At 38.1% G+C, this 14,673-nt stretch overlaps 1 protein-coding gene across 7 annotated transcripts in view; it reads left to right on the top strand.

Moving 5' to 3' along the window:
* The window catches only part of COLEC11 (collectin subfamily member 11), a 44,933-nt gene extending 33,088 nt beyond the window's left edge, over positions 1-11,845 (top strand). For 4 of the 7 annotated variants that reach the window (XM_051778375.1, XM_051778378.1, XM_051778377.1 and 1 more), the window contains exons 5-8: positions 1,864-1,935; positions 2,640-2,693; positions 4,390-4,485; positions 4,642-11,844. In XM_051778375.1, coding sequence (XP_051634335.1) covers positions 1,864-1,935; positions 2,640-2,693; positions 4,390-4,485; positions 4,642-5,051 — 632 coding nt within the window. In that variant the 3' untranslated portion in view covers positions 5,052-11,844. Of the gene's footprint in view, positions 1-1,863; positions 1,936-2,639; positions 2,694-4,389; positions 4,486-4,641 lie in introns of all 7 variants that reach the window. The other 3 variants (XM_051778380.1, XM_051778374.1, XM_051778379.1) reach the window with 3 other exon arrangements.
* Positions 11,846-14,673: the final 2,828 nt, after the last annotated feature.

Raw genomic sequence — 14,673 nt, 5'->3', positions numbered from 1 at the left:
TCTGACAACCAGGGCCACTAAAAAGTGCTTTACAAAAAGTATTAAAACTTTTGAAACCCTCAAGGCAGATGGGTCTCTCCTGAAACATTGTGATTTAGTCTGCAGAATCAGAATAAGGAATCCCCTGGAGTGGAAGCAGGGGTTAGTCACTGTAAGAGAAAACCAAATCCAAACAGTTCTTTTAATGAGCACAGGTCTAATGTATGTCTTCATTGCTTGAGATAACACAGTTTTACTTCTGAGCAGATCACGTAGCTTTTACTGGCTATGACCGAGAAGCAGCTCATTTTCTGGGCAGTATTTATGAAAAAGAAAGTGAATTAATTTTATATATTGTATTTTATTTATGCATTAGATCTATGTATTTATTTAATTTTGTCCTGAAAAGAAAAAGCATTCAAACATCTGATAATCTGTTACAGCAATCCCAATTCATAAATATGTAAAGCAAGAAAGGTCACTTTAAGAACGGCTTGATAAAGTCATTACAAGCTGGTACTTTAAGGATTCTCAAGGAAAAACCCTCTCAATATACTATCTATATTGGATAAATATCCAGTGGTAGCATGAGCACACCTGCACAACCCAAAGGATTGCATCTTTAAGTCAAGCCATGAAGCTGTTCTGAAAATGAAGCTGTATTCCAGAAAGCAGATCTTCAATTGGCTCAGTGGATTACTTCCATTCTTCCATTAGGAAAACCAGAAAAATATTTTTGCTTTCTGGTGACAGCCTGTGTTCAGTAGTGTCTGAATTTGATACTTATTGGAAACAAAGGAAGATTATTGATTGTAGAGTTTGCCAGTAATTAAGTAGACCAACAAACCATACACATTTGGCTTCTCTCAGTTCAGAGGAAATTATTTCTTCTTGGTTCATGCCATCAAGTTACAGTTGCTTGAGACTTCATGGAATAATACAGAGGACATCTCTTAGCCCAGTGGTGATCAGTTTATATTCTGAAACTTGTTATTTATTACACCTTTAAGTTAAAGGTAATGATGAAACGGGTCATAGTATTATCCAGCTTTCAAAAATATGTATGTCTGTCCAGCTGCGGTAACAACAGAGGGCAACAGACCTTCAGTTGCATAGATCCACAACTGAGGCTGAGCTATGACAATTTGTACAAGTCCAATTGCTGGATCCCTATGGTAGATTTTCCTCCTAACTTGTCTCATTGTTTCCTTGCTCCTGTGTAGACAAAGGTACATAATAGATGTTGCTTTGAGCAAAGAAACAATCATTGAAAAAACCCTGCATAAATATTTCCTAAAACAGACTTGTGTTTCTGCAGGATGGGAGCCTCAGAGGGCATTCATCCCTGTAGTCCCTCCATACCCACTCTCCATTAATAGTCTGGTACAGTGGAAAACATTATTTCCTATGACAATATTTATATTGTATAAATAAGCCAATAAGCCCAAAGTCAGCCCTCAGTTACAGTGGAGCTACTGTCTTAGATGAAATGTCAGTTGTGCTTGGATCCTTTAGGTCTTCTCAGTTTTACTCCACTGATTCGTGTCTGAATGCAATCCCCCTACCCCTCATTGTCAACATTATTCTGTCAGGATCAGCTGAAAGAAGTTTGCAAAAGCTTTTCCACTGGCTCTCTGCCAACATCCATTTTCAATTACACCTTCATGTCTCGTTAATGTCAATTGCTTTGCAAAGTTTAAGTCACTGTCTAGGTTGTCATATGCAAGTTCTTCACAAGGAGAGAGCTGGACCTCTGGAGTTCAATGAATATTGGGGATATAGCATGTTTTTGCTCATTATAAAAACTGATGCTGCAAGCATACTACAATCCGAATGAATCAGGCTACATTGCTACTTTGTGTCTTTTGTCTTTCTGCTGTATAGGAGAAATGGGGGACAAAGGACAGAAAGGCAGCATAGGACGGCATGGAAAAATTGGTCCTATTGGTTCAAAAGGTATGCTTAATTCAATTGTTTCTTCATTTGTGTTTCAGATTAAAATGTGTGATCATTTATGTTTGAGAAAATTTAGGGGCTTGAAAAATGGTTACCAAGTCTCAGAGCTTACCATGATGGGAATTTTCTCACACTGTAGTCAGCCAGGTTATTGACATCTCTCAGCCAGCTACCTTTTCCTCTGACAGCAGTATATTTAGCCTTAAAGCAGCATGGGTATCCTGGTTTGAGGCTAAATAAAGAACTTTGTTCACTGTCACATGAGAGTGGACAGTTAAGAGAAGCAGGTGGGAAGATGGACTGTACTTTGACAGACTTTTAAGAGCCAGAAGACTTGCTTTCTAATGTTGCCTACTCCATAATGGCTTCCTATGGGACTTTTGTTGAGTCATTTGGACCAATGTTTACCTAAGCATGTAGATTATGATTTTAAATTTGGGCATATCGAGCCCTTTTCCCTCTACAGCATCTGAATTTACTGGTTCTGTGAAGTTCATGAATGTCAAAAAGTGGATATTGGTACATATTCTTTGTCTTCAAATTTCATAGCTTTGTCAACCTTTGTTGTGGAACGAATAGGACAGAAAAATCTTTATTTTTGCTTGAGCATATTTCTACTTTCCACATTTGAATGTTACTAGAGAAAAAATGAACTATTGCCGAAAAAAGCTACCTTAAATTTATATTCTTTTTCATGTCTTTAGGTGAAAAAGGAGATAATGGTGACATAGGACCACCAGGTCCTAATGGTGACCCAGGTAATCTATAACACGTTTTGTGTATGTGAAAGACTTTGCAACATGCATGCATCATCATCAAAAATATGTCTGTTTACATACTGGGGGAAATAATAAATAATTTTTTGCATAGATACTATAATATTTCACTGTGATATTTTCAAATTTCTTATAATTTGAAGTTGCTGTAGTTGCTAGATTTGTAGTGTATGTGTTGCAACAGTGTCTCAGAGTTCTCAGAGATGTAACTTCTCCGGAAGTCTGGTGGGTACCAAAGTGCAAACTGTCCATATCATTCATCACCAGTGCAAAGGGACGTCTCTGCATATCCCACTCTGTCTTCCAGCCAACACAAAGGAGCAGTTTAGAAGCTCCTACCCCAGCATGGATTATTGTTATAGGACCAGGAGATTGTCAAGAATACAGATCACAGAATCACAAATGTGTCAGGTTGGAAGGGACCACAGTGGGTCATCTGGTCCAAGCTCCTGATCAGGCAGGGTCATCCTAGAGCATATGGCACAGGATTGTGTTCTTGAACACCTTCAGTGAGGGAGACTCCACGATCTCCCTAGGCAACTTGTTCCAGCGTTTGGTCACTGCACAGTAAAGAATTTCTTCCTCATATTCAGATGGAACTTCTTGTGCATCTGTTTCTGCCAATTGCCTCTTGTCTTTGGCACCACCAAGAAGAGCCTGGCTCCATCCTCTTGGCTTCCCCCCCTTTGGATACTTATATATATTAATGAGGTATATAGGTCTTCCAGAGGTATATAGATCTTCCAGAGAATCAGGTGAAAACCTGACATAAGAAGTGTAAGCCTTACAAGAGCAGCAGGTTCAGATTTGACTGAGTTTATCCCTTCCTGGCAGAGTGCACTACAGGCACACCAATTAGTTTTCTCATGAGAATATCATTTGTCACTCTAATTCTTGAGCCAGAGGACCATATTCCTAGCCATCGTGCACAGTTTTTCAGGGCAAGTACCCTGTGCTTAGACTGACTTAGACACCTAAGATGATTCATTGGGTAGTCAAATGCAGATTTTAATACTTACACACAGAAATGCAAACTGAAATTGATCCTCATGAAGATTTGTGCTCAAAGATGTAACAATTATCCTTTTAGTATTCACATTGAGATTAGCTTTGTCAAACCTATACCAATTTTGGTTAATAGATGGTTTTCTATTGTCTTGTTATATTGTAAGAATTACTGTAAATTCTGTATTTTCAAAAGTACAGAACTTCATTTAGCATCAAATGGTTGGAACTTTTGAATCTGCTCTGTTATGTTCCTTGTGAGGAATGCCAAACAGTGTGTGTGCAGGTTTTTGCTGTGAAAGAAGTTTTCTCACAGTTTTCTCTGTGAGAAAACTGAAGAGAATAATTTTACAGAAAATGGGAAATTTTGACAAATGTTTTTAGTTGTCAAAGAAATTGTGGTTTTTTGCAGAGAATATCTATCTGTGTTTAGATTAGCACTAATCATGCAGGGCTGAAGCTTCATGGGAAGTGAGCTGAGCTGTTCTGCACAGGCCCATACCCCCTGAGAATCATATAATGGTGCAGGGTAGTGAAGGTTCTAATTTTCTGTCTGTTATTTGCATGACAACCCTCTCCAGGGCTGTCAGGCTGGGCCTTTTCATAGACTTGTTGAGGTAACTATTGAAATTGGGTAGCTTTTTGATTTGGGTGTATCTGTATCATTTCACAGGCATCCCCTGTGAGTGCAGCCAGCTAAGGAAGGCTATTGGTGAAATGGATATCCAAGTAGCCCAGCTGACAACGGAACTAAAATTCATAAAAAATGGTAGGTTAATTTTATATAACTGTTTTTCTTTCTTGTTGCCTTATCTTACCGGTGCAATTGCTCGTAGAGAGTGTCACCGTTCCACATCTGATTTGTGAAGCTATTTTGGGGTGTACAGTGACTTGGTTTATAGAAATGCGAGTGCTCACTTTTCAGCACTGCCCTCCCCCGCAGCTGTTGCTGGTGTGCGTGAGACAGATAATAAGATATATCTGCTGGTGAAGGAAGAGAAGAGATACAAGGAAGCCCAGCTCTACTGCCATGGAAGAGGAGGGACACTGAGCATGCCCAAGGATGAGACTGCCAACAGTCTGATTGCCTCGTACATCAACCAAGCTGGGCTCACCAGAGTCTTCATTGGGATTAACGACCTAGAGAAAGAGGGAAATTTTGTCTATTCCGACCGGTCACCCATGCAGACCTTCAACAAGTGGCGCAGCGGGGAGCCCAACAATGCTTACGATGAGGAGGACTGTGTGGAGATGGTGGCCTCTGGAGGGTGGAATGATGTTGCATGTCACATTACCATGTATTTTGTGTGTGAATTTGACAAAGAAAATGTCTAAGCTTCTCTGCTCTTTCTTTATTTTAAGAAAAGTTTTTAAGCCAATTTTACAGGTTACTCCATGTTTATGAGTTCAAGTGGCATTTTGCAAGTATGTGGCACCAATGTTGTACAGCTGTAAATACAATTTAGGTATTTCAAATATCAGTATTTACCCTTCAGAAGGGAAGAGCAGTAATAAGACATAGCTTGTTTTTTTTATTTTTCTGTAGAAAAATATATATATTTAGATAAAAATGTGGTTTGGGGCTAAATTTTGCCCTTACAACAGTTAACAAATGTGATTACATGACTGTAAAGGGAAGGCAGAATTTGGCCTCTAGTTGTTAGAATGATTAGAATTAGGTTCCTGATATTCTTTTATCTTAGCAAAATTTGTAGTTATAAATGTTAATTGCTTGTAGTGCTACAGGGATATTTCAGCAACAAGACAAATATTTTGTATACTCCAGCTAATTAGTACAAATATTACTGTAGGTTTATTGGTTCTTAAAACTTTTTTTTTTAAAAACAACCAAAGCAAGCCAAGAAATAGGAAGTCCTACCAATTTTGTAATGTTTCTTTATTAAACTGTTCACAGATGTATGATGAGAAAGCATTTAAGTAAACTGGGTTTTAGTGGTGAAGGAGGACAAAGTTTAGAGAAAGGTGTCCCTGCCCACAGCAGAGGGTTAGAACTAGATAAACTCTAGGGTCCCTTCCAACCCAAACCATTCTATGATTCCATGATTCTATGATATGAAAGTTCTTATAATTTAGTACTTAAAGAGGGTTGCCATCCAGGTGGTGTTTTGGAGTTGGCTAAAGGGAAAAGTAAGATTATGATTTTCTGCATTCCTTAGTTGAGAATGATTCAGTGCATGAAGTATTTCAGACCCCAAATAATTCTTAAATTAAGCACGTTTCACATTAAGATGATCTTGGTGCGTGTTGTTACAAAACAAGTAAAATACTAGCCCTCCACAATTTAAGGCAGATTTCATAAATAGACAAAGAAGCTCATAGAAACGCTTTAGCTAGCAGTTCCTTTTGGCAGGAAAACAGCTTACATGTTTACAGAGCTTGTAAGGATGATCCCCTGAAAAGAAGAAAAGTTTCCAAAATTTTCCTGATCACGTATATAGCAGAAATAAGTAACTTTGCTCAAATAATTTATGTACCAAATTTACAATTGCATGTGATGGAAAATGTGATGTATATTTAAAAAAAACCCCAATAACATCATATTTCACAAAGGAAATGATAAATTACTTTGGATCTTTCTAGAAGCCAGTTGCATGCTGTCTTATCTCATTGTTAGGCATAGGAAAATCGGCAAAATCTCTGACTGCATTTCTTCAGAAATACCTTGCACAGTGCTTTTAGATTATTTTTAAGGTAAATGATCCTTTGCATAACATACTAATCAAAGTATGTATCTGCTCATTATGGGAGATTGGTATACAAGATATCCACGGTGGATGTGGCATGTGGTCCCAGAGATTTTTCTACAAGGCAAAACCAACTCATATCAACTCTGCAGTGCTGTAGTATGTAAACAATCAATAGCCATACAATTCTGCTCATATTCACAGAGTCTGGCATTTGATTTGTCTACCTACGAGAACAAACCATTTTGCTTGCTATGTTTACTCTGTGAATTTGAATCTGTTATGTATATATGTTTGCTATTAATTTTGAAGATCATTATCCATACTATAGTATCCTATATTATTTGAATATCAGCCCAGCTCCAGAGCAATCACTCAAAATGAATGGGTCCTTTGATTGATTTACTTTCTTTTAATAAAGATAGGTATGATACCTATATGTTAGTCATTCTTCCAACTGCATATTGAAATATGTGAAATAACGTGAATCTGGTTCTACACTAATATTCAAAGACTCTTTACAGAATTTTCAGGTAGTTAACAATGCCAGTAGAGCAATTTGTTCATAATCACGCCTTTTGAATATCATGATTGTTTCCTGCCTGCTGTAGAAATCCTCACAAATCATTTAAATTTCAAACATACTTTTGTCAGATTATTGTAGCTATATTCAGACAGCCTGAACCTGAGATACCTGGAGCTTCCTTGTTGTGTGTGCTGAAGTTGCTGTTTATTTCTCACCTAGGTTTTGAAAGTCTCTGTTGTATTGTTCAGTTTCCTCAGAAAGATGAAAAGAGGCCTTTTAGAGAGGTGGGAAGCTTTTTGAGATGCCAGATGCTCCTATTACAGCTGGAAGTCACACATCATAATCATCATCCTCGATGTGGAGAGCATTAAACAGTCTCAATTTCTATAAAAATTTAGGATAAAAAATAAAGGCAATGGAAAAAATCATTTATTTCCACTAGTTTTCATGTTCTTCAGGATATAGTTTTGCAGTGCTTGATGTGTTGGATAGAAACTAAATTAGTTTCATTGTCAGATCCCTGCACAGTGGCTACAAAGCCCTTATTTCATCATTTGGGCAAGAGGAACAAGGCTACTGTGTAAGTCTCTGACTGTCCTGCAAGAAGCGATGATTGTGCATCTGATATTTACCCCTTTGAGGAACTGGGCAAGAAATGATGGAGGGGTTGGAAATGAATGAGCCCTTCATCATTTCTTTCACTCTCTAGTTGCTGACCTCCATAGATGGGCATTACAATACAGGTTTTAATGCACATGGAAAATAACCCAAATAAAAGTACCTTCTAATTAATTTAATTTTTTTTAAACAATAGTTCCAAATTCCACTGAGACTAATGGAAACCTTACCAAGCATGTCAGCAGGCTTTGTGCGGGCTGAGCATTACATGCAACATTGATTTCTGCCTCCAGTTGAAGGCTGACAAGTTAGTTCTATTTGGGGTATTTTCCACGTGCATTAAAACCTGCATTTTAATATCATTACTCATTTTGTGTGGCTCTGTGGAAGCCTTGGAGCATGTCTGTCTGGGAAGAAGGCACAGGTGTTTCTCAGACTGTTCTTATATACTCTATTTTTGATTGGATGATTTTTCCTCATAAATGCTTCCCCATAGCCCTTATTTATTTTATTCTTAAATAAAGGGCATTCTGGGGATTTTAAGAAGTTAACAATAGCAGTTGCTTTTTATAATATAATATAAGTATAATATAATAATAACCCACTCATGTGCTTGAATTACTTCACATAAAATGTGTATTTCATTCAACTATACGCCGCACCTTTAGCTGCTAAGGCTGTGTTGTATTACTGATGCCAGGGCCAGATGTGCAATCCTGCTCTAGGAGATGGCTTGGTAAAGGTAAAGCATTTAACTATCTGAGTCCAAGGGGAGTCCCATTGCCAGTGAGAGCTCTGCTTTGCTGTGGACATCTCAGGAGAGCACTGGATCATGTCTAATCCTGATCACCATTCAGATTTGCCACTCCACATCCTGACTCCTTGGTGGAAGATGCTGCTCCCAGTTGCCTTGTTATCCTGCTTAGCTCCTGGCTTGCCATCCCTCAAGAACCAGCTGCTCCTCACTGTGCTCTGACAGCTGAAACAATTATCCCTGGAGATATGGGTTTGTTACAGGTTTATTAGCATCAGAACTTCTCCCTGACTGTGAGTTTTGCACAGTCTGATATCACAGAGAAGAACTGTAAAAAAATTAATATTCATACATGGGATATAGAGCATCCTTATTCATGTAAGTAAAATGGAGTTCTTCATTTTTCATAAGCTCAGGAAATGCCAGTTTAAATATGCATTACAAAATAGCAGCTGGTTGGACTTTTTTGTTACAGATTTTGATGAAAAGTGAAATAAGATATAATTAAAATAATTTTAATTGTAAAATACTATTAAGGTTTACAATGGACAAAGAGTTTTGAAGTAGACATTTTTCAAAATGTTTACTTTTGGAATATTTCAGAATTTAATTTCTGAGTTCTAAAACTTTATTTTGACCCATAAAGGGATTAGATTTTTATGTTATTGTTAATATGTTTTACATCATGTCAGTGACAGTGTTCAGCTTGAAAGATTTTACTTTATTCTTTATGTCTTGATTTCCAATGGGAACTAGTTATCTTTTTGAGGGTTCTGTTTACCATACTGAAAAAGTTTGACGTTGCAATTGCTTTCTTCTTCTGGGCTTGCTATGACACTGTAAATACTATGAATATACAGCAATAGATAGTTCAACCAACATTACAAAGAAGATATTCTTACTGATTATGAAAATTATTCATTTAAGTATTATGCCATATAATTAGCAGTTTATGCACTATCACTAATGTCCAAACCAATCATTAAATAAGATAAATGCAAGACTTTTAAAACCTGAAAATCTTACAAATATACTTTCATCCTGAATTAAAACACAAAGATGTCAAAGTAACCAAATTTACAGTAAAGTGGAAACTCAGGGTTTCCCCTAGGTCTAGATCCAGATCTAGTTTTTGTGGGAAACTCAGTGACTTGTGATTATTATGGCTGAATCAAATCCTAGAGCAGAGAATTAGCCAACAATGCAATGATGTGCGACTTTCCCCCTTGTACTTTCTAAACTGCTTCCCCTTAGCCATTATTTCCAAGCATTCTTCTCACTTAACTCCATATATAAATGTGTGATGAGTTTGTCCCAAGGATCAGTCTCTTTTCACTGGAGATTCTGGTTTTCAATTTTTGGTTTGCCCTATGGTGTCAACAGGTCCATGTCAATCAACATTTGCCACAGGTTATGGACCAAGAGGTGGGTATTTTGTCCGCAGCAGGTAGCTAGAAATGCTCCATGGAACCAGCTGCGATGGGAGAGGTATTGTGCAGCCCTGGAGCTGGCCACTCACCCATTCCCTGGGGTGCATATTCCTGGTCAGGGAGACACAGCCCAGCCTACCAAGAGAAGAACTGACCTTGTTATTGTGGGTAAAAAGAAATTAGAGTCTTAAGATTTACTTAGGGAAAAAATTGTGCAGTGGAGGATTTTGGCTATTTACTTCATAGAGTAGCTGTGAGAAAGAACAGTTTGGTTTTAATTTTGCCGTGTTAGAAGAGTACAAACTACGTGAATTGGGAGAGAAAGTGTTTGTGGAGAGGACAGCAGCTCTGCACTCAATGTGTTTTTCTGGATGTGAGTCTCCTCCTAGCCAGGAGTTTTTCAATTGGATGGAAGAGGTGTCCTCTCAAGAGGGAGAGCATGAAATAGAAAAGGTGGGAGAAGCGATGAGTGGATGTGCAGAACTGGCAGTGAGTGGGATGCCCAAGAGGCAGAATGTAAATGTTACCTCCAGCCATTCTCCTGCTTCCTGCTAGGGAAATGTAATTATCTTGCCCTTTCCATCAAAATGTCTCACTATGGCTCTGGATGGATAGCTACAAAAATAGAAGGAGGTGACCAATTTAGCATAATGTCTGTGTTTAAATAAAGCCCAGTTTGGGTCTATGGCCAAATAATAGCATCCACTGCACTCTGGGTATATTAATGCCTGAAATCACAGGGGATATAATTAAGCACTGCTATTCAAAGGCTAGCTATGTAGTATTGATGAGCTTCTGGGTATTCTTTACATATAAATGTGTGAATACTGCCAAGAATTCATCAACAAAAGGTCTGGTGTGCAGCTGAACGACACGTGTGTTACCATACTATCATCTAGTGGCAGTAAGAGCCAAAATGAAGGAGCTGAGTTTTGCTTCTGCTTGTATCAGTTGCTCTGTTATTGAGTGCAGTCACTGATGCTGTATAGAACAACTGATTTTTCAGCTCCAAACGTCTTTAGTCAGCTTTCTTCTTCTCTTTGTGAAAAGGTTATTTTGAATTATTACAAAGAGACGTGCACTGATTTTAAATCCAATTCTCAGGTGGAAGTTTTGACTAAGAAGTGAGAAGTGTGCCCAGATGAGCTCAATTATCATGCCTTGGAGTGAAGCAAAAGAAAACAAGTCAAGCTGTGCTCTGCAGGCCAGCACCTAAATTGCAGGTGCAGATCTTCACCTGGCATCAATCAACTCCAGTGAAGCCAAATTGATTTATACCTGCTGAGGATTTGACAAAGTATTGTCATCAATTCTAGATCTATGCTTATTTCAGAAAAAGAGAAAGTGGTATTTTGATGTTTATAATTTATTCTGATCACTGTTACTTAAAGTCCGAGCTACTGTAATGACTGCATCTCCCATGGAAATTTCTGGGCTATAATCAGTTGTGAGACAAATATTGAACGTAAAACAGTTGAAGTAGATGTATGATGAGAAGCTTTACCCTTGCAAGTACATAAGGGGTTTGATGCAGAACACAAAAGAATCAGTAAAAGCATTCCATACGAAGAGTAAGTCCTCTATCATTTTATATTCTTCTATGAAAATGTAATCTTTCTTTTTGCCATACTCAACAATGATCCATAGGAGTAGACAGGGTGCCATCTAGTGAAGAAAAGATTTGTTGCATATCTGAACATCCACTTTGTTCCTGCTTTATTCTTAGTATGAATGGAATGATATGGACATTCTGCAAGAGGGAAACTGAGCAATATGTTCAGTCAGCTGTGTTTGTAGAGCACACTGAAATAAAAGAAGGTATAAAGATGCAAAATACTGATTTCCTTATTAAAAAGGGCCCTACGCATATACATATGAGCTTGTTATATTTAATCCAATTCCCTGCTTCTTCCCCAGCATCATTTCCCTTCTGCTCTAGATAAAAAAGAGTAATATAGTAACTTGAGACTTACCTAAGTAAAATTCGCTATCACTTCTTAATATCCCCAGCTGGATTAGCAGAAAAGCTTATAGTTGACCTTGATGTAAAGAATTCCTTTTTCATGTTGCTTTTTGGCCACATCTTACTATTCAGAAGCTTCTGAAGGTGAAAGATACATTCTGGATCCCTTAACCTGCATTACAAAAGTATAAATGCCTTACAGCTGATGTGTTGACACCATGCCTAACGCTTAGTGATTACGTCTCTTTAAAAATGCTCTTTGAAACTACTGTCCTGGTCTACACAGTGTCATCAGTTTTCTTCTTAAAGCTTCTCTTCCTTTTGCATCTGATCAGACCTAAAAGTGAAGTTAATTATGTCCTTTTATTATATGTTCCATACTGTAGTATCTTGGGAATTGAGTTGCCTGTGTGGTTGTTTTGAATCATAAGTAATTCAAAAGGAATTCTTTGGAAATCTGTTTTAAATTGTTATCAAAGGCAAATCTCCTTTAAGTCTAGACTTTTTTGATTTAGAGACAATAGAATATATACAAATCTAACTTACAAGACAAATCTGCTTTATGATTTTAAATTAAACTGAAACAGGCTGGTTGCTAACAGATGAGAAATCAGTGGCCATTGATCTCTAAGTTCAGGTAAAGCTGGTTTGCTGACCCCAGGCTGTACTGTGGCACGTCCACTATTAGCTGACACCAAGGACGCCCACTCTGGTGCTTTGTGGGTCTTACATTTGGACAGTTTTACACAGCCCTAAATCTCTGGTTTTGGTGCCACTTACAGATCGTTACCAAGCAGCACCAGCCTTGGGTGTCGGCTGCTTCTTCAGTCAGCAGGGTTAGCCTGTTTTTTGTAGAACAAAACTAATGTGATTGCATGGCATATTTCCTTCTTATAACTTTTGAACATTTTAGCCATTTTCTAACAGGTGTGACAGAAGTTCTTGGGGATCTGAAGTTTTTAAACACTTTGTGTAAAGATGTGAGTGGGTAACAGAAAAAGATTTCCCTCCTCAGGAGATGGCTGCACTGGGAATTCACCTGTTGTTAAACACTGAAGAGTCATCTTGGAGACAGACTATACAAAATAACCATAGGGAAAGATTTGATTAGAAATTTTCCTGTTTAGGCTCTGAAGACTTGAGCTAATAGTGGTGGATACTATAGTAAATAGCCTTTCTCAATTGATTGCCCACAGAACAACTCATCTGCTCTATGATGTCCAGTTGATGATATGTTGGCTGTGGGGAAAAGGGACCATTAGAACATGACTTATCCTGGAAGAGAACATTTTCCATACATGTCACTTTGAATCAGCTTTGCTGTGATTTGATTGTAAATTATATTTGATCACATTTTTACTTAATCCCAAACTGATCCTATGCCTTTCCCCTCCCCTGTCAAAATCACTAACCAGCTATGAAGTAAGAATTTTCAAAATTGCTCAACATTGTCCTGGCTCTCCTGGGAGCAAGAACTGGCATAGACAGAGCTGGGCAAAAAACTCCTGTGCATCCCGCCTTTTCTGCTGGATATATACTGTACGTTTTATGTTTGCTTTGTTTATGATGAGATGGGATATAGGAAAAAAAAGAGGCCTTTTCTGCTGTTTAAACAAATAATGTATATGGGTGATTGGAGGCTGAAGATAAGTGCCTTCACAGAAATCCATTTTTAATAGAGAGCAGACAGGGAAAAATCGTTTGTCATAAGATTACAGGAGGAATATTTAAACCTGTTATGAAATCTTTGAAGATCTTAAGAAGTATGATAATGATTATGCAGACTAGATTTATTGCTAGGTATTTAATAAAAATGAAAAGAAATCAAGGAAAAACACAGTGGAAATCAATATTAACTAAGGAATTATGATTATGTATGAAACTAGTCTTGAAAATAAGAAAATAATATTTAATGTAAAAAGGATTAAATGAGAGCAATCATGGAGCATAATTTACTGGGCTGTTCCTTACTTTTGTGGCTTTTGGTGAGCCTATTTTATCATCAATTGCCCTGAACTATTTTTTAAAAAGGTTTCTTCAAACTAGGCACCGTTTTTTGGCTTATTCTTATGGGTTGCTTTGCATGATCTCAATCCCTGCTTCGTTGTCAATCTCCTAATAGAGGATGGTTCACCTGCTGTGAACTGTAGGGTTCACTGTACTGGGAGCAGCATTGCAGTGGACAACTTGACCTGGTAGATGTTTTGCTTAGCTGAGGTCAAATTTTGCATTCCTTGAACAGAGACAAGTGGATGAATTTGCTGAGTGTCTCGGATGTCTTAGGGTGCCTCAAAGGGCACTTGGTACCTCTGTGTGAGGCAGCTGAATTGAGCCCATCATGATAATCAGTTCAGCTTTCTGTTTTTGCCAGAACCCTTGGCTCAGGTGTGCTGGTTGGGAATTGTCTCCTCTAGTTTTTAACATCAGTACTGTAGATACCTGCATCTGAGCCAGTCACACTGTCTCTCTAGTCTGTGGGGAGAAATAAGTGCATTCAGGATATGATTCATCTGTCTTATTTTAGATGTCTAAATTGGGATGGGAATGTTCCTTGTTCTGACTCCTCATTTCTTTCATTTGCCCTGAGGTGAGACCAAGGTGACAAGCTAAAATGCAGACATTTCTGACTGATCAGATGAATCCCACCCATCAAATCTCAGGAGCTTCCACCACAAAATCCCCATTATTTGGAACTACCACTCAGATGTTTCTCTTGCTGACCAGCTGTGCTTGTCATGTAAGGTTATGAAGAGAGGCTGTATGAGGCTGTGAAGGAGGTGTGACCTCCACTGCAAGAGCATGACCTGCAACGGGTGACTTTTTGTCACATGGTGGACCTAAATGCCCCTTCTATCATGCAGCACAGTGTGGTACAGACTCATGAGTCACACCCAGGAAAAAAAATCAATGCTCTGCCTGCAGAAAATAACTCTCCTTTCTTCCTTTCTCAAACTGGCAGTT

This window comes from Manacus candei, unplaced genomic scaffold (genome assembly GCF_025592945.1).
Source record: "Manacus candei isolate 608988 ecotype Guabito, Panama unplaced genomic scaffold, ASM2559294v1 h1tg000011l, whole genome shotgun sequence".
NCBI classification, from domain to species: Eukaryota; Metazoa; Chordata; class Aves; order Passeriformes; family Pipridae; genus Manacus; species Manacus candei.
Note: the sequence above shows the minus strand (reverse complement) of the source record. Positions and strands in the feature narration are given on the sequence as shown.